At 35.6% G+C, this 21898-nt stretch overlaps 2 protein-coding genes across 3 annotated transcripts in view; both read right to left on the reverse strand.

Moving 5' to 3' along the window:
• Positions 1-185: 185 nt before the first annotated feature.
• On the reverse strand, positions 186-920 carry LOC110647740 (peamaclein-like). The gene is made up of 2 exons (XM_021801703.2): positions 725-920; positions 186-584 (listed from the first exon to the last, which is right to left on the reverse strand). Exons 1-2 carry the CDS (start codon positions 834-836, stop codon positions 400-402), a joined length of 297 nt encoding a protein of 98 aa, XP_021657395.1. The 5' UTR covers positions 837-920; the 3' UTR covers positions 186-399.
• Positions 921-4143: 3223 nt separating this feature from the next.
• Positions 4144-21898, reverse strand: part of LOC110647737 (lysine-rich arabinogalactan protein 18) — a 64720-nt gene continuing 46965 nt past the window's right edge. Inside the window, exons 2-3 of one of the 2 annotated variants that reach the window (XM_058150211.1) lie at positions 5350-6105; positions 4144-4534 (exon numbers count right to left, since the gene is read on the reverse strand). In XM_058150211.1, the coding sequence (XP_058006194.1) occupies positions 4448-4534; positions 5350-6093 (831 nt within the window). In that variant the 5' untranslated portion in view covers positions 6094-6105 and the 3' untranslated portion in view covers positions 4144-4447. Of the gene's footprint in view, positions 4535-5349; positions 6155-21898 lie in introns of those variants that run through there. The other variant, XM_058150210.1, reaches the window with a different exon arrangement.

Consider the following 21898-nt stretch of genomic DNA (forward strand, 5'->3'; position numbering starts at 1 on the left):
CATATTCACCTACGAATATGTTTTTGAACTGAAGAAGAATCTACAAAAGGTGTTTTTTAATCCATAATAAATTATATTTTAAGTAAGTTTTTCCTATGTTGATCAGTGAAAATAATTATTAGGCAACGTCAACGAGACAAGAAACACCAATAGCACAACGAGCTAGTACACTGATGACTAGCATAGTTAACAGTTCAACACTGGAATTGCCAAAGGTAATTAATTTATTATTATTACAAAGAATATAAATTAATTGAAATTACATCATATGATATCTTCTAAAAGAAAATTTATTGCTTTGGAAATTTCAAGTAACTAACAGGAATTAATGATTTATAATTGGACAAAATGAGCAGGATATTGAAACTGAGACACAACAAGTATATGAATAGCTGAAGTTCAAGGGCACTTGGAGGTGCCCTTGGAGTTTTTCTTGTCCCTGTAACAAGGGCATTCTGACTTGTTTCCATAAGTTCCTGAAGGCACGCACTTGCACTGTTTGCAGCAGATCCCACAATACTTCAAGCATCTGTCCTTGTATCCTGCATTCGCACACCTCGTCCCGCACTTCGAATCGCATTCACCTTTTACCATAAACAAACCACGTGCTGTTACTAGATAATCCATAATGGAACATGAACATCCCCAGAATAGTTAAATAAATTAATATTATATATATATAGAGAGAGAGTGTCATGTTAGCTAGCTAAATAAAGGAGCTTACTTGGGGCCGCTGCTGGAGGTGCAGCTGGGGTGGGTGCAGCCCTGGTGAACTGAACGAGAGAGGAGCTAAGAACCAGTGAAAGAAGCAGAAAAGTAGCAAGCAAGACCTTCATTTTAGCTATCGATTTGATGGTACTCCAATGGAGAAACAGGAATGTGTTGAGGAGGAGGCCAGAACAGTACTAGCTAGTGATCAGAGCTTATGTGGTGATGGCCCTGAGAGGGTTTAGAGGAGTACTTATAGTGGTCTAATGAGGGTGGAAATTTGAAAAAACTAGAGGTATTTTATTATAGTCAAAGGAAAATGTGAAGTCACAGCTTCATCACAGGCTGTAAGGAGATAATTAATTAATAAATGGACTGTGCATCATCAATTGGTTAGATTATCACCTAACCAGGTTTATATTATAGAGAGAAGTTTGCAGGCACCTTCCCACCATAATGTTAATTATCATTCAAGGCATGGTTAGGAAAGGGGAAGGTCTATACCCTTTAAGCATGAGCAGAGAGAGGAAGGACTAGGGAAGCCTCGACTCCAAACTTCTAAAATTATATTCTTCGTTTTGTGAAAAATATTTTTAAAAAAAAATATTTTTTCACATATTTTTAGAATTTATTACACTTATAAAATAGATCATATTTTTAAGTAAAATTACTTCCTATGTTATAATTTTATATTAAAATATAAAAATATTTATAGATTTATGATATAAATATATATTATTAGTTTAACATTATAACTAAAAAATAAAAAATATTTCCATGAAAACCATTTTCTTGGATAATAATTTTTAAGAAAAATATTTTTTATATACAAGTTATTTTTTACAAAACGAACAGAGTCTTAGTAAAAAAAAATTTTAACTATTGCCCCTCTAAAAATAATTTATATTGTTTTATGATGATATAGGTAATATAAAATAAAAATTAGAATTACTTATTTTTCATTATATAATCAATAAAATTTTTATAAAATTGGCACCTTAAAAAAATTTTCTTGCTTAACTATACTCTGTTATAATATTTTTGAAATATAGCATTAAGTCTTAGTGTAATTAATAATTTTTAAATCAATTTTATATATAATTTTGGCCCTAATTTTTTTTTTTACTCCACCTTTGCTTAAAAAAACAGGTTTATAGGGAGAAGATCTGTATGAAGCTAATTTACCATGTATATGCAAGGAAATTTTACATAAATAGTTGGACAATTTTTTTGCCATGTCTATTTAATTTCTATTGTTGATCTGCACATCAGAAATCCTTCCATTGCCTCTAGGATTAAATAATTTCAATTACCATATCAAAATTGTGAGTTGACTTGACCCTTATTATTAATTTTTTTTTAAACTTATGATATGAATATTTTTAGTCAGCTGTTTGTGTACGTATGGATACTAAATCTTCTCTTCAAGTGATTTTAAGAGGACATTCACTCATATTTATTTAATATATTTTAAAAAATAATTATAAAATGCTAATTAATAATAGAATTAAATTTTAATTAATAAGAAAGCGAGACTATCGTTCTTATTAATCAGAATGATTACATTAAATTTTATATTTTATTTTTATCTTCAAGTCATAATATTAATTATTTTAATAATATATTAGTTATTAGCTATCATAATCAGTTAAATATTTATATAATAATTTTAAAATAAAATTATTTAGTAAAAATAGCTTTTAATTTAATTATTAAATATAAAATAATAGTATCTATGTTTAAGAACCTTAAAAATTAAGGGAAAGGGGGGTGGGGGGAAGGTGGGGGTGGGGTGGTCATATGGGTGTTGAAGGCGGGGGTGGGGGATGGGGGGGAAGGTAGGGGTGGGGTGGTCATATGGGTGTTGAAGAAGTGCAAGCTGTAGTGGCTTGTCCAATGCAGCCCATTTGCATTTGTTTAGCGGGGTCGCCAGGATCTAGGTAACTTTTAAACTCAGAAGGGATAGAAAATCTTAATTAGTGCATAATTACAGGCTGTGGCAGCGGCAGCTGCAGTGGCATCCGTCAACTTGCACTTCTTTAAATTCTTCTCCTGTATGTGCGAAAGCTTCATGGACAGACTGGATGAAGCATTGAGGGTCCTGGTGCCATCTGGGAACAACAAACCAACTCACTCTGCTTTAGATTATAACTATAAGAATTGCAAGCAAAGAAAATACCCTTAAAAATAATAGTAGTGGGACTTTATCAATTTGGTTCATAAAATAAAAATAATAATTAAGATTTAATTTTAAATTAATTGAAATCGATTATACGAATAGCTTCCTACAGCAAACACATGACATTTTTAATCCTTGCCTATATGTATTGTATTATTGAGTAGAATATTATTATTAGTTAGTATTTAATAAAAAGTAACCTTAAATGGCATTTTTTTATTAAAAAAAGAAAAATTAAAGTAACCTGATGGGCAACTGAGGTTGTATTTTAGGCCTAGTCCAAGCATAACAATCCAATCCAAGTAGTAGGAAATAACAACTTTTCTATGGAAATTTACGCCCTGTTTGGATTAATGAAAAATAAAAGAAGAAAAAAAATGAGTAGAAAATAAAAGAATTTTCCACCTTCACTTATTTGGATTAATGGAAAACAAGAAGAGAGCAAAATAAATTAGGAAAATGTCATGTGGGCTCATGAGTAACTTTCTCTCCAAATTACTGGGAAAGTTAATAGTAAATACATGAAATTACATTTTCATCTTTACAATAATATATTTTATTTACACAAAAAAAAAATAGATATTTTACTATATAGAAAGCTACTTTTCTCTCTTATTTTCCTTTTTAATATATAAATAATAAAAAAAATTCATGAACTTTTATTTTCCCACCTTATTTTTCTCTCTTTATTTTCTTTCCTCTCAAAAAAATTTCCCGTTGCTTTTCATTAGGACAGGGGAATCGAGTGAACAAGTAATAGTAGCGTGAGTTGAGATCCCCGCCAATGTTCTTCTAATATGTTGGCCTGTAGTACGAGGATTGACGAAGTTCCACCTCATTAGTGGAGATGATTGAGGGGACTAATGAGAATTGGTTGGAAACAATGGACATTGCAAAAACATGAGCCAACTAGCTGAAATCAAGTGAAGGACAGGAATCGTTTTATTTATTTAATGAAAATTTTAGTTTTAATTCGTTAAAAAAAAGTAATTAATGGGAAAATCATAAAGACAGGAAAAGTCCTCAATTGAGTAGTGTCTTAATAATTAAAACAAACTTAATTTAATTTTAAATTATTTTTTAATTAATATTATTTAAAATAATAGTTTTCCCGACGGCTCCTTAGTAAAAAAAAAAAAAAAAAAAAGTCCACTTACCATGAAACGATCAAAGAATAAAGCCAAAACTGACGAAGAAAGCAAAACGCGAAAGGATATAAAGAAAAAAGGTTGAAGGAAACAGGAGAAGCGTCCGTGTCCTACTAGAAGGATCCAAAATAGATAAAAAAAGGCGGTGAACAGAGAAGTACAAAAATACGGAGTTTTTCCCACCACCCCCACAAGTCTCTCTCAAAGAATACCGAATACAAAGCAAATGTGGTTAATCGCCAGGCAGTAATCACAGAACCACTAACAATTATTTAACCAAATAATGGTAAATAAAAAAATATCAAATGTGAATCCCGTAACAAGTAAGAGAACATGGGGGCAAAAAGACTAAAATCATATCACAGGAGGAACAGTAGTGTCACATGATAAACATCTCTCACTCTTGCTCTCTCTAGAAGATCAAAGCCACCATTGCCCATCCCATTATTGCCAACCCTCCTGCCATCTTCTGCAGGCTCTTTATCGTCTCTGCTCCGTTCTGCAATTTGGTTTCACAAATTCAGCATTTCACAACCCAAAAATCAATGAAAATAAGCTTTACCTAAATTTCTAATTTGTTATTCAGGGGCATGTAGTAGCTTACCACCACTCGTTACAATCAATTAAAGTGAAAATTTTTCTTGTCAAGGAATTATAAACCTGAAATTTTGATCTAAATTTCAACGAAAGCCTGATATGGACTCAAGGCCAACAATGAATCGTCCTTGTGAGAGAACTGTTAACTTGAGAATCCCACAAGAATAAATCCCTTTTAAAGAAGGTGCGATCATAGAGAGCCCGTCCATTGCGCACAAATTTCTATTCAATTGCATTCAAATCAAATACTTCGTTAAGATCAACTTGGTCGGGTTAAGCCAGAGCTAGTGTCTAATGAACCACTGCTCCCGTGTGGACTAAACCAGAATAACAGTCATTTTGTGCAGATCCACGGATGACAATGGAATTGCGTGAGGTTGACACCGAAAGACACCAGATTACTGGAGCGTGCATCTTACGCGTTAGTGCCGCGTTCATTACATTAAAAACAAACTCTTACCAGAAGCAAGCTTGCTTCACGCTTCTCAGTTACAATATAGCACAGCACCGACATTTTAGCATTTCAACAATGGGTCAATCAGTTCTCACTATTGTAAGCACTAAGCATAAGAATATATATTTTTTTTGGTAAAAGAAAAAAAATGAGGGACCGTGGATCTTTGTATTAAAGTTTTAGATCTGGGAGTGCATTGCACTCCGGCGCATGTTAGAAAGTAGCCTAAGCAGAAAATAATTAAGAAGAGCACCAGAATGTACCTCATTAGCCACAGATGGACCAGGTGAGTTGGCTTCAGCGCTTGGTCCAGGTGCCTCAGTTGGTGGAGCAGGTGGGCTTGACAACTCTGGACCAGGAGCTGAGGCAGTGTGCTTCTTCGACTTCTTCTTGCTGGGAGTCGGCGCAGGAACCTCTGCGGTTGGTGCAGCCACTGGAGCTGGAGGAGCATTTTCCGGAGAACTTGCTGGTGGAGTAACTGGTGCAGGTGCTGGAGGAGACTTGGCAGGAGATTTAACTGGAGACTTGGCAGGAGATTTAACTGGTGGCGAGCTCACTGGAACTGGAGCAGGTGGCGAACTAACCGGAGTGACAGCAGGTGGCGGCGTAGCCAATGGAGTCTGAACCGGAGCAGGAACAGTCTGTTTTGTCGGAGAAGCAGCCGTTGGTGAGGATACGGGAGATGAAACTGGAGCAGGTGATTTAGGTTTTACAGGAGCCCTAGCGGGTGGTGAAGATACGGGAGATGAAACTGGAGCAGGTGATGTAGGTTTTACAGGAGCCTTAGCGGGTGGTGAAGATACGGGAGATGAAACTGGAGCAGGTGATGTAGGTTTTACAGGAGCCTTAGCGGGTGCTGTTACAGGGGCTGCAGGAGTCACAGGAGTAGCCCTAGGGGCTGCAGGGGTAACCGGTGTCGCCGTCGGAGCTGACGTCGGAGCTTGACCACCGACACTGGCAACAATGACGCACATTAACGCTACATTAAGCAAGCTTTTGCGATCCATTTTAGAGAGAGAGAACCAGAGAGAAGAAATTTCCAGAGTACAAAATAAAACGCAACGTTAGTGACAAGAATGTATATATAGGCCTCGTTTTAAGGGAAAGTTAAAAAGTAACGGAGAGGTTTAGATAGATCTGGATCGTTTAAAAACAGAAGGGACCCACAATAATAGCCGTTTGATTAACGCTCTAATCATGGACCCCACTCAAAATAGTACGAAACGATAAGAGGCATAATAATGTAGCAATCGAAACATTACACTCTGGCTGAGTGGCTGGGGACCACTGAAATCCATCAACGCATGTGGAGTATTTGATTAGAAGCGTGACACGTCAGCAATCTGCTTTGGCTACGGCTTTATTACACACATTGGATCGAAACGATTCTGCAATGGGTTTGGTCTGGTGTTTTCTGGCTCAAGGGGAATTGATACAGCTGTGTCGATTGTGGTGGGGACGATGACAGTTTGACAGTCCAATTGTAGAAGGCCACGTTGGTAATTGGGTTGGATATGGTTCCAGTACCGTATAAAGGTGGACCACAGTGGAAATATGTATCGACCTGCAACCCGACTTTCGTTTTCTTGGCATTACTTACAATTTTTGTAGTAGCTCTCAATTTACTATATTTTTAGCAGCTGTAACGCAATTGATCAATCATTAAGGTAATTATGATTGAAATTAGATCAATTTTATCAATTTTTTAACCTATTAATAATTAAAAGATTAGTGTGTTGTTAATAAATGTTTACTCTTATTTTTTATACGAAGTTGGAGTTGAGTATTTAATCTTTATAGATTGAGAATATATTTATTAAAAAAATTAAATATAAAAAAAAGATTAACTCATTATTAGAAAAATGATTTATTTTATTTTATATAATTTTTTTAATATATAAAATTAATCTACTTAATGAGCGAATTTAATGTTCACTTTATTAGTTAGGTTTCAAATTTTGAAAATAATACACAATCCCATTACAATAATATTATAAATAGATTAATAAAAAATATTTTTTCATCTCTTTCTAATTTTTAGAGAGAAATTTCTCTGTTTCTTTTACCTGTTGCCCTCCTCTTGCTCGGTTCGTGGATCCCTTCTCTACATCGAGTGAGTTTGTAGATATTTTTAATATGGAGCATAGCCGGTGGAGGCAAGGAGAGGATTATATATAGGCTGTTGCATTTCCGATGCTTCTAAGTCCTTTAACTCCTTGTGCTATAGTTGTGTTGCATGTAGGTGCTTTTTCAAAGAGATTTCGGCAATTGATTATAAAGCGGGTCTGTGTGGGTCTATTTGCTGGTGCTGGGTTTCATGGAGATAACACAAGAGAAGAAAATCATCTGCAGGTCCTTACCGACATCTAAGGGTGTTCATTAACCAAGTTTGGAGCTCTGATTTCTTCATTAATTTTAACACCGTAAGTAGATTCCATATACTACTAGAGTATGGACATTGTCTTCAATGCAATGGAAATTAAAATGCACAATGCTTCGAGATTGAGAATGGCTGTTGGATTCTGAGATTGATTAGAATGTTAAAATCCTTGGATTGTTATTGATTGGTTGAGTGGGTGGTGGAGTTTTTCACGTTGCAAGCTATCTTCAATTTATAGCCTTCTTTAAAAAAAAATTAAAAGAATGAAAAATAATATTAGACTATATATAATACATAATTATAATTATAATCATTATATATAATCTTAATCACATATGAGTACATTAAAAATATATGCCATAACTAAAAGAAATTATAGGAAAACATATGCATAAAATTGATTTTTGGGTTCAATTTTAATTTAATATGGATTTGGTATAGTTTCAATGCAAAATCAATTTGATTTCAATTTAGTTCTTAACGATGAATTAGAATTGAACTAAAATATTAAAATAAAATTAATTAGTTATAATCCTTCGGTATTTAGAACCCTAAAAAATGGGATTTTTTTTTCATTTCTCATTTTTTTTTAATATGAAAGCATAATATATTCTCTCATGCATTATTTAATGTTTGTTGTTGGACCTACTTGGTTTAAAATAAAAGTTAGTGGATTAATCAAGACAAACAACTCATATGAGCTTAGTTGAATATCATGAAAAAGTTAAGGGGTAAATTTAAACTTTATTTAAATAAAATTTAGTAAAATGAATACATAATATATTGGACTTTATAGAGAATATCAACTTCCACTGGTTTAAAATTGGTAAAATATTTAATTTAATTTTTGTATTTATTGAAAAAGTTTAATTTAATTAATTTTTTATTTTTTATTTAAATTAATTTAAAAGTTTCAATTTGAACTCAATTAACTTAAAAATTTATAGACTACATTTTATTTATTTTTTATTTAAATAAAAAATCAAAAATTTTAATTTTTTAATTTTAGAACTAAATTTTTTAATTTATTGATGTAAGTCTAAAAATTAAAAAACCCAATTTTTTAATTTTTAAGCTAAATTAAATTTAAATTAAAAATTTTAAATTAAATTAAAAAATTAAATTCCTCCAATAAATATAAGTTTAATTGAGTTTTAACACATTAAAAATTAGAGTCAAAGTAATAGTTTTCTCAATCTTCTTTCCCTTATTGTTTCTTGAATTTTTATTTGACTTTTTTTCAATTAAAAATATAAAAACAACTAAATGAAAATTATAGAGTAAATTAAAAGAATTGAGAAAATCATAATATGCTGAGAAAAATGAGAGCGTTTTGGAAATGAAAATTATTAGGTATTTATATATAAAAATATATATTTTTTTAATTTTTTTCGAAATAGCTTTAAAATACAGTCATTATTTGACTGTTATAAGGAGTACAATTTACTTTATAAATTTATTAAAAAATATAATCCAAAGAATAAAAAAAAAAAAGAAAAAGCCATAATTAAAGGGAAAAAAAAAAAAGGCCAAGCGCTGTCTGGAAGCGTCACAATTGGCAAGCGACGCAGTGGCATGAGGCATACGTAGGCAGCGTAAAAAAAAATCAAATAAATTCTCATAATTTTAATAAAAATTAAATAAATTTAAAATTAAATTTTAAGTTAAATAAATTTTATACTTTTTAATTAAGATAAAATAAATTAATATTTAATAAAATATTAATTTTTAATAATAAAATATAACCTTTTGTAAATAATAAAATATTAAAAATCATAATTTTAATATTAAATAATTTTTATTTATTATATTTATAATTTTCTTTTTTTAATTTTATTTTAATTAAAACTAATAAATAATTTTTAATGTGTAAAATTAGAAAAAAAAATATTTTATTAGGTATGAATTTATTTAGCCTTATTAGAAAATATAAGAGCAAATTTAATCCAAAACTTAATTTTAAATTTATTTGACTTTTTACTGAAAATTTAAGAATTTATTTTTTTTATTTTTAAAAATAAAAAACAAAATAGAGTTGTATAATGATTATATTAAATAAATTTTTATAATATAAAATTTTAAAATTCAACTGTTATATAATATGATGCTTCCATCTCAGCCTCAGATTTTTGGCTAATTATTAGATTTACTGAAAGTATTAAAAAATAATGTTCCATCTCTCATAGAAAAGTGAGCTCTTCCTTTAATATGAAGAGTGAATCCCATAAAATTATGAAAGATAATGTATGTCAATGTACCCAATAATTTCTCTTTATTTTTTTACTTTAAAAAATTCAGATATATCTATTTCTGAAGGAAATATTTGAGTTGTGGGGATAAGTTTGTCCATTTTTAAACTCACAACCTCCTGCTAGGGTCTTCTCATCATTCATATCAGGGGACAATAATATCTTGCCAGATTATAACTTCATTTGGGTTACCAAAAAATTTCAAAAATTTGGCAAATACAAGGTTTTTTTTTTTTTTTTTTGTCTAAAGATTATGCATTCGATTGGGAATTATATAAGTATATAGTCAAGTACAAATTGTTGTTGAGCAACTATATCACATAAAAAAAGAAGGATCTCTCAAAGCATGAGCTGCTATATTATGTGCAAACTGGTTACCTGATCGTTTTACATGGGAAAAGGAAACCAAGTTGAACCTATTAGCAAGCTGACAAACGTCTTGAATAATGCTTTGAATTGATAACGGAGCCATATTGTTGCTAACAACTTCAATGATCATTAAAGAATCCCCTTCCACCATCATCAAATGAAAATTCCTACTAATAACCAGTAGCATAGCCTCTCTACAAGCCAGACCCTTAAGCATTAATGGATCCCAAACTGAATCTAAAACTTTACAGCACCAGTCCACAAGCTTGCCTTCCCAATTTCTAGCAATAACAGCAATAGAACCTCTCTGTCTAAACCTGTCAACTGCAACATCAAAATTCAGCATAATACAATGTTGAGAAGGAGGGGTCCAGAACACAGCATGATCAATAGATTCCACAGGAGCACGAATTTGAAGGGATTCCACATTAGCAAACTCTTCATGATGCTGAAGGGCTAGAGCTATAGTTTCTGCAGGATTATGCCTGATATTTTGAAACACAAAAGCATCCCTGCTTTTCCAAATGTGCCACATAATAAAAACAGCAATCTGCATAATTTTGAATCACATAATTTTGACCATGCCATCCAGTGCATTTTCTTTTCATTCTGCTTATGACCCCACCAGAAGTTGGCTATTAAAGAATTAATGGACCTCCATAGAGATGCAGGAAGTCTAAAGCAGGACATGGCATAGATCGGTATTGCTGTAGCTATGGCTTTTATAAGGACTTCCTTTCCCCCTTTAAACAGAATTTGTTCCTTCCACCCTGCTACTTTGCTAGCAATCCGATCCACAATGGATGACAAGATTTGCTTTTTGGATCTACGAATATCCGAAGGAAGGCCAAGAAATTTTCCTAGAGTGTCCATATTATCTATGTGAAGGATTATCGCTATACTCTGTTGAATCTCTTTTGGTGTATTAGAACTGAACACCAGGCTGGACTTTGCTAAATTGATATTTTGCCCACTATTAATTGCATAGCACTGCAAAATTTGATTTATAATCACTGCCTCCCTCACTGTTGCTTTAGAATAAATGATTGAATCATCTGCAAAAAAAAGGTGAGTGAGAGAAGGGGGCATGCCGTGAAATAGAAAGCCCTTGCAGTTTTGAATTCTTTATCTTATGGGACAATCCTTCCACAAAGATGAGAAACAAAAAAGGGGAGAGCGGGTCTCCTTGTCTGAGACCTCTAGAAGGATTGATGTAGCCAGACCTATGACTATTAATTTGGATAGAATATGTGACTGTAGTGACCATTATCCATTTGACCCATTTCTCATGAAACCCAAAGCAAACCATCATATGTCTTAAAAAACCCCATTCAACACAATCATAAGCTTTACTAACATCCAATTTCACTACCATCCCATAAGACTTCCCTCTTTTGCGAATCTTCAATGAATGCATCACTTCATGATTTATTAGAATATTATCTGAAATCAACCTATTCTTAGTGAATGCACTTTGTCCCTGCCCAATAATATCATCCATCAATGGCTGTAATTTGAGCATAAGAATTTTGGCAATAATTTTATAAATGACATTACATAGACCGATAGGTCGGAAATCTTTCATGGACTGCACTGATTTGACTTTAGAAAGAAGAGAGATTAGAGTATGGTTCCAGCTTTTCAACATCCTTCCTGAGTCAAAGAAACTAAGAATAGCGCTGCATATGTCATTCTCTAAAATACTCCAATATTTTTGAAAGAAAATGGCTGTGAAACCATCCTTTCCTGGTGCCTTCTTTGGGCCAATTGCAAACAACGCTCTTTTAATCTCCACTCTAGTGACTAGACGGATGAGCTGGCAATTCATTTCATTGGAAATTCGAGGTTGGAATCCATTAGAGACTGCTTCGAAGTTACTTAGTCTAGAAGAAGAATATAAAGCCTTGAAGTAATTTGCTGTAATATTTTAGATGTCCTGCAATGCAGTTTTCCATATGCCATTGTTATCAAATAGACCATGTATATCATTCTTCTTGCATCGCTGCACCACTTTAGCATGAAAATAAGCAGAATTTTTATCTCCAAGTTGTAGCCAATCGATTCTAGCTTTTTGAGCCCAAAAAGATTCCTCATGAAGCAGCTTAATGGATAATTCTTTTTCCAAATAACGGATTTTATCTCCATCCCAACCTTCTTTATCTTGTTTTACCCTTTCAATTTGAGTTTTCAACTCTGTAATTTATCTGTTATCATTGTAATGGTTATCCCTATCCCAATTCACAATAGCATGTCGACAAGCTTTTAGTTTAGAATGGGTTTGGAACATACCAGAGCCTGTGAAGTTTGTATTCCAAGCAGATGATATGATTGCCTCTAAGAATTGATTAGTAATACATCGACCATAAAAAATAAACCTTATCATTGCTCTTACACAAAAAGGATTCAAAACCACTAGCAAAGGTCTGTGATCTAAGCCAAGGTCCTCAAGATGGTGAACCTGAGCATTCAAGTAGGAAATAAACAACTGGTTGGTTGCTAAGCTTCTATCAATTCTTTCCTGAATATTGGAGGGTCCTGATTTGCTGTTGTTCCATGTCATTGAGGGACCAATAAAATTAAGATCCTGAAGCACCAAGTTATTGACAAAAGATCAAAACAAAGTGATTTTACTATCCACTTGAAAATTGCCACCTCTCTTCTCATTGGGATCCAGTATAGTGTTAAAATCCCCTATCAACAAAATCTTATTACTCAAACAAGAGCAATAGTCAAACAGAAGCTCAAGTTGTTCCTTCATGTGATCTTCTTCACTATTAATATGCACCAGCACCAAATCCCAAACTAGACCCACAGTTGCATCCACAATAATAGCATGAATCATAAAACTGGAAAATTTCATTATTGAAACATTACAATCTGTTTTCCAGGCCATACATAATCCCCCTACCATACCATAGGGGTCAACCAAAAACATGTTAAAATAACCACACCTATTCAACTTTTTCCTAACCATCATCTGTCGATTTTTTGTCTCTATAAGAAAGACAATATCTGGGGAATGAGATTGAAATATCCCTTTTAGGTTATGGATTGTCAGGGGGTTCCCCACACCTTGACAATTCCAACTGAGCAGTTTCATGGAGCCTGGTGGGGCCACTTGTGGCTGGCCTCCTCCACCCTCGCAGTAGACTGGTCATCATTGTACATCTTTTTGCTCCTTTCTATGTTGACCTCTTCCTCACTTCTGCTTCACTTCTTTCCAACCATATGCCTTCCACTAAACTCTGTCCCAATCATAGCCTCGTTACATGTTCCCCTTAGGAATTTCTTGGATGACGATCTCTGATGATCCTGCATTTTTATTTCTAACTCGTTTCTTCCAACCTCTCCCCGCAGTTTGAAATTGAGGATTCTCAATTGGGGGAGAATCCAGGTGCCTAGTGGGCGTTTCATCCTCTCTTGGGGACGAATGAAATAACTCTGTAGCAATGAAAATTAGATCATCAAAAGGAATCTAGGATTGTAGTTGAATTTCTTTTGGCTGTATGTCTACATCAGCACAATTAGCATTTGACTTTTGACTGTCATGTTTACCATTGGGTTTGGGACCCAACTTTGGTTGATGGGTTTAATTGAGAAGATGAAGGCCCATTACTGTGAATCCGATCTTGGGTTGACTTTGCTGGAGCAAGTTCTAGTTCTTTTATTAGAGCCATCTGATATGGGCCTTGTGAGGAAGTAACATTACAAGGAGTTTGATTACCTTCTTGAAGCTCAACATTCAAAGCCCTCATCAGAAATTCCTCCTTTGTCTCGCATACTTTTAACATCTCTCTTCCATGATTGGAGAACATTAAATGCAGCCTCCCGTAGGTACGGGGCTAGGTATGAAAATCTAGTAAAAAGTCTCTCTGAATTAACATTGTGTATCCCTATTGAAGCAAGATAATCATGGAACAAGCTAGGTATTTCATCCAGGCTGTAGAAATCAGATTGAGAATTGCTACCAGATGGGATATGCCGAGTTTCAGATTTTGAAAAGCTCAAGGAGGCCTCTTTTTCCCCAAATAATTTTTCTTTTGCATCAAAACATCTACTAGTAGGATGATGGTCCTTTTGTTCTGACTCCATCACGCCCAAGGTGGGTTTCAGAGAGTGGCACATGGTTTTGCAAACACTAGCAATGGTTTGTTCTGGGCTGTGTTTGGTGACATTGGCAGCCAATTGGGTATTAGCTTCAGAATGAGCTTGCGATTGTTGAAAGGTATTTTGCATCATATGTTGCTTGTTTTGCAAGAGTTGGGCTGTGTTTGGTGACATTGGCAGCCAATTGGGTATTAGCTTCAGTCCAATGTGTCCATAAAAAGAAAACAGCAACCCTCCCCAGTCCAGATCGATCAGGCTTTTTCTTCAGTGAGACGGTAAGGGCGTGAGACTCGACCTAATTCTATTGAGATTCTATTTAATAATATTAATTATTTTATTAATTATTAATTATTAATAATGTAACACCCCTGATTTTTATATATTATTATTGGGCTTCGTGTAGGTATCCTCAATTCGCGGAAATTCGACAGTTGTCCGGATCTGTGAATTTCCTACAGCATGACCACTGGAAAAGTCTCCGAATTGGATCGAGAATTTTGGCTACCCCACCATTGTTAGGCATCCCGAGCACGTTCCCGAAGTCGGAATCGGCAAAGGTAAACCCGAACCTTGCTTTTTCGTAATTTTCTAGTGCTTAAATAGGATTAAAAATTCATAAAATATTCGTGGTAGCTTAGAAAATTACGATTCTTTTTGCAATAGCTTAGTAATATTTCTAAGGACCGCGGGGCAGAGTTTTATAATTTTTAGAGCTTATTTGAGCAGTTTTTGCAAAAATGATCAATTATAAGGACTAAATTGAAATTTTGTGTATTGTGATGGATGACTGATTTGATGGGCCCAGGAGGGGCTGTGTGATATGATTGAACTGTGGATATATGGATTGTGAGTATAGAAGTGTGTTTTGAGCCATTTTGCAGGTTGGGTAGGTCCTAGGTATAGGGGAGACTCTGCCGGATTTTCGGCACGACTTAGGACGTATTGGTCTTTTTCTTTGTTTGTATTGAGTCTTTTATATTAAAAATTGTAATGTAATTGTCAGGTGAGCCGGGACAGCCTTCTTCCTCCGTCCAGCCGCCTCAGTGACCATCGTCAAGTCTGTGAGTAAAATATTAATTTTAATTGTAATTTCGATATTATTATATGTTCAGCATGCCCATGCATCACTTATATGCATATATTTATGTAGTTAAACTCTAGGCACGATTTATGTTGCATTGATAACTGTTAAAGTGCCATGAATGTTGTTGCGGTAATTTGGAGCAGTGTGCGTGCGTTGGCGTGCGTGTGATGTGGTGTGGACTATGGATAGGACGGGTAGTCACGGCTTGAGTTCTTCGCTGGGACCCGATCCTTCGAGGGGTAGTCACGGCTTGAGTTCTTCGCTGGGACCCTCGATTTGGTTATTAAGTGGAAGTCCGAGCTGAGTTCTTCGCTGGCACCAGGTTGGATTTAAGAGAGCTGTATAGGGGATCAGCTCCCATATATTATGATTGATGTTACAGGGTGCGTGAGTGCTCCAAATTACCTTTTTGATGTTATGATGTGAAAATGTTGTTGATGTTGCATTTCACTCTACAGGGTGCATTAGTTCTAGATAGTTATAGAGATTATGGTTAAAATTGATATTTTACTCTCTGAGTCGAACGCTCACTCCTGTTCAAAAATTTTTACAGGCACAGAGGATATTTTTGAGGTTAACTCGCTTTCTCCTCGCAGTCAATTATTACCTTTGTATGAACTTGTTAAATCTTAGAATTTCCGCATGTGTTAGAAATGTTTATTTGATTTGGGTCTGTAAACTAAATTATTATTTTGGGACCTGTAAACTTAATATGCTATGCATGTTTGATGGATTGGATGAGGGAGCTGAGCTCCCATTTATTATTAAGTTGATGAGTATGTGGAGGGTGAGCTGAGCTCCCCAATTGACTATATATTGTGTTTACAGGTCGGGTGAGTCGAAAACTCCCCGTTGGTAAGTCCATTTTATGGCCGGAGTCTGTCCGTTTGTTTTCTTGAAATTGGGCCCAAATGGGCCTTAGAGTTGGGTTAATGAACAGTTAGGCTTACTACGGGCCTCGGGGGCTTTAGGCTGGCCCAGGTCCTAGTGCCGGTCCGGCCCATAGGTTGGGTCGTGACAAATGTGGTATCAGAGCTTAGGCTCCAGATTCTTAGGGAATGTTCATCTAAAGTGTTGGGAAGAGTCTACTAGGAGTCACATGCGGAGTATAGGATTCTGTTTCGTCTTTTCCTGTAATTCTTTGTTTCTAGATTCTACGTTATACCTCGGGAAATATAAGATTACCTCAGTTAGTGTCTTGATTTTCGTGGAGTACATAGAAACATGAAATAGATTTAGCAAACTTATTAAGATCTACCTTGGAAACACGTACTCCAATAAATACTATATTTTCGTCAGTATGGGTTTAAATGGTGTGCCCATTTCGTGCAAGGCACGAGTACATAAAAGTGAGTCTTGAAAGTACAGTTGCCCTAGATAAGGATGAGGATACCATTGCTGGCAGTCATCAGTGGATGACCCAGACAGAATAAGTTTATGATAATAGAAGATTCAAGAGAGATAAGAAATTAGGAGACCTAGTCTGTCAGGACGTATCGTAGTAACTATACAATGTTCTCGATGTCTGCTCTGTAAGCTGCAGATTATAGTACCGACATGAGATTATTGTGTAGAGCTGCGTACTTCCTTGTAGTGCTTATGATGAGGATGTTTGCAGGCAGTCTCTGTTTTGGTATAGTAATACCATAACAGAGTTCTATATCTGCAGAGGAGTTGGGAACTCCTAGTTAGGGGTCTAGAGTTAGAATATTGAGAGGTCACAGTGGGGTGATAACTAGAGTCAGTGACTCAGTTACCCTAGCATGAGCTAGAGTTACAATAAGAATTGCCATCAGACCAGAGGTTTCAGATTAGTTGCAAAGTAAAGGTGACACCTATAGAGTGAGATTATCTAGTATTCAAGATATGGAATTTTGGATGGTTTTTGCAGTATGACAAACATTTGGTTAGAACTTAGTGAGAATAGTATACCTTGTGTGTATCAGTATGAAATAAAGTACAACCCTACTACCTAGGGAAAGTCGGAACTATGAATTGATGATTCACAAAGTTATAATATGATAGGAGAGTCATTAATTTGACATGGTTTTGGGCAAGGTGGTAAATGTAGTATTTTTGTTGCAGCAAGTTAGGGTATAGTCCTATCTTTTCAGAAGGGATCGAAAGTTATTACTAATAATGGTGACCAACAAAATAGTGCCCCAGATGGGACTGTAGAGTGTGGTAGAGAGAAGTTGGCTCGGGTATCTGCGGAGGATGCAAGTTCTATTATAGGAATCATATATAATCAGATCACGATGGATGTAAATCCTTTGAATTGGATGACGGGTTTGGATGCCCGGAACCTTAAGTTTTGGCTAATTGAGTAAACATGGATAATAATAATAATAACAAATAAATAAAATTACTACAGAATCAGTTCTCGAGGTGGTAAGGGTATTATGTAAGCTAAAGGATAAGAATAGAGATCATACAATAAAAGTATGACTGTAATTTGCTGAGTTCCTTTCTAATTTCAAATTATTCAAAACAATAGTATAATCTAATTATAATAGTGTTAAGAGTAATAAATTAGCGAAGATAAATCACAGAAGGCCAATGGATAAAGAAAGTGCAGAATGAAAGTTTGGACAATTGATTGCAGATGCAATATAATCTAAATGCTAGTGGAAGTACTAGCTAGAGTGGTCAAAGGACCAAATCTGAGTAGCACAGACATATGATAACGCGATAGAGACTCTGAAAGATATAGTTAGCAAGTACAGCTATTATGTTAGGAAAAAGAATGGAACCAGGGATAGAATAATCAAGTTCTATTTTGGGTAAGACAAAGGAAATAAATGAAAGGACAACCTAAAGAGCGCATAATAAAAGGAACAAAGTTAAGATATAGGATAGGCTAAGTGTTATTCTTGGCAAGGAGAATGACAAGGATGGAAAATCCAAAATGGGACCACATTAGTGAGAAAAGTGATGGAAGTATGGAATACAATAATAATGAGTAAATGTTAGAAGGTGTGCGATGGTATTGCGGACTACCTAAATAGGTAGAGAAAGAGAAGTTAGTAAGCAGTAAGTTGAATAAAAGTCAGTCTAAGGGATCAAATAGGTATGATGAGAGGAAAAGAATGATGGATAATGACACATAGGTTTTAGGTTAGACTTTTGAGATAGTGAGAAGGTAGTTAGAGGTTCGTTATGAATGTCAGGCAAACATTTTTAGTGTGATCAACAGAATCACTTTGCAGTGAAGCAATAACAACAGAGCAACAGTAGGGGTAGAATAAAAAGTAACAAGTATGGATGGTAATAAATCACTAGAAAGTTTAAGGATCAAATTAATGACCATAGATAAGGGTGGAATTAGTGTTAAAAGAATCTATTAGCGAGAGAAATCTTTCAGGATTCAACAAGGGTTAAGGGCACAATATAAACGATGATAGATATGAATCATAGGTCGAGTATAAGTAAAGTTAATAAATTATAAAATATTATGTCAGGAAGGACGATGGTACAGTAAAGGGTTCATGCAGATGATACCTTATAGGTAGAGCACAATTGTGCTAGGAGATGATGAAATTTGAAGAGAGACTAAGAAACACAGGTTAAACGTTATTATATGGACAATCGGGCGTAGTTGAATATAGAGGATATTTTTCTTTCTTTTCAAGTTTAGCTCGTGTTTTTTATTCCAGAGCGTTATATAAGGAGCAGAGACTGAGGCAAGGAGACCTAGTTATTTGAGATTTTGATAGGCACCAATTCATATACAATTTCCTGATATGAGAATGACAGTAAGTGCATACCTAGTGTTAAGTATGAAAGGACGATCAGAGTAATGACAGGAGTTAAATTGAGTTAGCTACTAAGGCTTGCGACTGTTTTAAACTATGAGCTAGATGAAGTACTATTTATGGATGAGTTTCAATAGATGAAATTGTTGCTGATGGGTAATTTGAGGTTGAAGTTTAGAAAGCTATGGGCAGTATATATGATTATATTAAGGAGAATGAACACGTGAAGTATCTTGTTTGGAATTAAGGCATGACACATATTTCCTACAGCCGTGTTAGTTCAGATGGAACTTATAGTTTATGGGGCTCATATTCATCCAGGATAAGCAATTTCCTACTAAGGCTGGTAGGGAATGATAATGTTCTGATAGTTACGTTGGAAAAAAGGGGATACAAGAAAAATTTTCTATGGGTAATTATAAGGGTTACATAAGGTGAAGAATGTGCTGGTAGGAGTAAATCATAGGGTTAGAATTCTCTCAGTAATGAAACTAGTAATCAAGATAAGACTAAGAAATAAAAAGAAAGTTAAAGTTGATGATGGGATAGACATCTTTGAAGGAAAAGGTGTAAGGATGAGATAGGACTAAAATTAAGGAATAAGTACAGTAAGTTGAAAAGATACCAACAATACCAAAAATAGGAAAAAGGGAAGTTGATAAGATCCAAAGGACAGGAAGAGAGCTCGATAGAGTCAGTTATAATGATGAGGATAAGGAGTGTCTAACCATCGCTCGTGTTAACACTACCTATGAGCGGTGAAGGATACACCGTGTACTGTGACGCCTTCAGAGTTGGCCTAGGGTGTGTTTTGATGCGGAATGGAAAAGTAGTGGCTTATGCTTCAAGGCAGCTGAAGAGGCATGAGCAGAACTATCCCACCCATGATTTGGAAATGGCGGCTGTAGTCTTTACACTAAAAATCTGGAGACACTACCTGTATGGTGAAGTGTGCGAGATATACACCGACTATAAGAGTTTGAAGTACATCTTCCAACAGAGGGATTTAAACTTGAGACAGAGGAGATGGATGGAGCTTCTGGAAGACTATGATTGCACCATCCAGTACCACCCTGGGAAGGCCAATGTAGTAGCAGATGCTTTAAGCAGAAAATCTTCTGGCAGTTTGGCGCACATTTCAGTAGAGAAGAGACCATTGATTCAGGAGGTACATGAGTTGATGGATCAAGGTTTAATCCTAGATCTTTCAGATGAGGGGGTATTGTTGGCTCACTTTTCAGTGAGGCCAGACTTGAGGGACAGAGTTAGAGTCTCCCAGCACAGAGACCAACAACTGATGAAGATTATAGAAAGAGTACAGCAAGGTGAAGTTTGAACACCAGAGACCGTCAGGGAAGCTGCAAGAGCTCCCTATCCCAGAATGGAAGTGGGAAATGATCACCATGGATTTTGTGACTGGGTTGCCTCGTATCACGCGAGGATATGATTCGATATGGGTAATTGTAGACCGCTTGACCAAATCACTCACTTCTTACTCAGAAGACTACATATTACGTGGCAAGATGCGGCTCTACATTCGAGAAATAGTCAGATTGCATGGAGTTCCAGCTTTCATAATATCTGACAGAGGGCCCCAGTTCACTTCTCGGTTTTGGAGAAAGTTGCAGGAGGCACTTGGCACACAGTTGAACTTCAGTACGGCTTTCCACCCTCAGACAGACGGACAGTCCGAAAGGACAATCCAAACACTGGAAGACATGCTTCGCATGAGTGTCTTGGATTTTGGAGGTCAATGGGATGAGCAGCTAGCTTTGGTGGAGTTTGCCTACAACAACAGTTACCATTCCAAAGATAGGGATGGTACCCTATGAGGCACTGTATGGAAGAAAGTGTAGGTCTCCTCTGTGTTGGACAGAAATGGGAGAAGCGAAGGTGCATGATGTAGACCTAGTGCAGTACACTTCAGAGATAGTTCCTTTAATCAGGGAACGATTGAAAACAGCTTTCAGTAGGCAGAAGAGTTATGCAGACCCCAGACGGAGGGATATGGAGATTGCAGTAGGCGACTATGTATTCCTGAAGGTTTCTCTGATGAAGGGAGTTATGAGATTTGGAAAGAAGGGCAAGTTGGCACCTCCGTATATTGGACCTTTTGAGGTTACTGATAGAGTTGGAGCAGTTGCCTACCGGTTGGAGCTACCACCCAACCTTTCTCACGTTCATCCCGTGTTTCACATCTCCATGCTCAGGAAATACATTCCAGATCCTTCTCATGTACTACAGCCGGATGTGATAGAGCTAAAAGAGAACTTGACATTTGAGGAGCAACTCAGAGCCATAGTGGACTACCAAGTGAGACAGCTAAGATCAAAACAGATCCCTATGGTTAAGGTTTTGTAGAGGAGCCAGTCAGTGGAAGAGTGCACCTGGGAGTCAGAACGGGACATGCGTAGCAAGTACCCTTATCTGTTCAATGTGTAATCATATACTTTATTCTGCCTTGTGTAAAATTCGAGGACGAATTTTCTGTAAGGGGGGAAGAATGTAACACCCCTGATTTTTATATATTATTATTGGGCTTCGTAGGTATCCTCAATTCGCGGAAATTCGGCGGTTGTCCTGGATGCTGAATTTCCGGCGAACCAATCTACGGAAAAGTCTTCGAATTGGATCGAGAATTTTGGCTACCCCACCATTGTTAGGCATCCCGAGCACGTTCCCGAAGTCGGAATCGGCAAAGGTAAACCCGAACCTTGCTTTTTCGTAATTTTCTAGTGCTTAAATAGGATTAAAAATTCATAAAATATTCGTGGTAGCTTAGAAAATTACGATTCTTTTTGCAATAGCTTAGTAATATTTCTAAGGACATGAGCGAGTTTTATAATTTTTAGAGCTTATTTGAGCGGT

Source organism: Hevea brasiliensis, chromosome 7 (genome assembly GCF_030052815.1).
Source record: "Hevea brasiliensis isolate MT/VB/25A 57/8 chromosome 7, ASM3005281v1, whole genome shotgun sequence".
In the NCBI taxonomy this organism is placed as follows: Eukaryota; Viridiplantae; Streptophyta; class Magnoliopsida; order Malpighiales; family Euphorbiaceae; genus Hevea; species Hevea brasiliensis.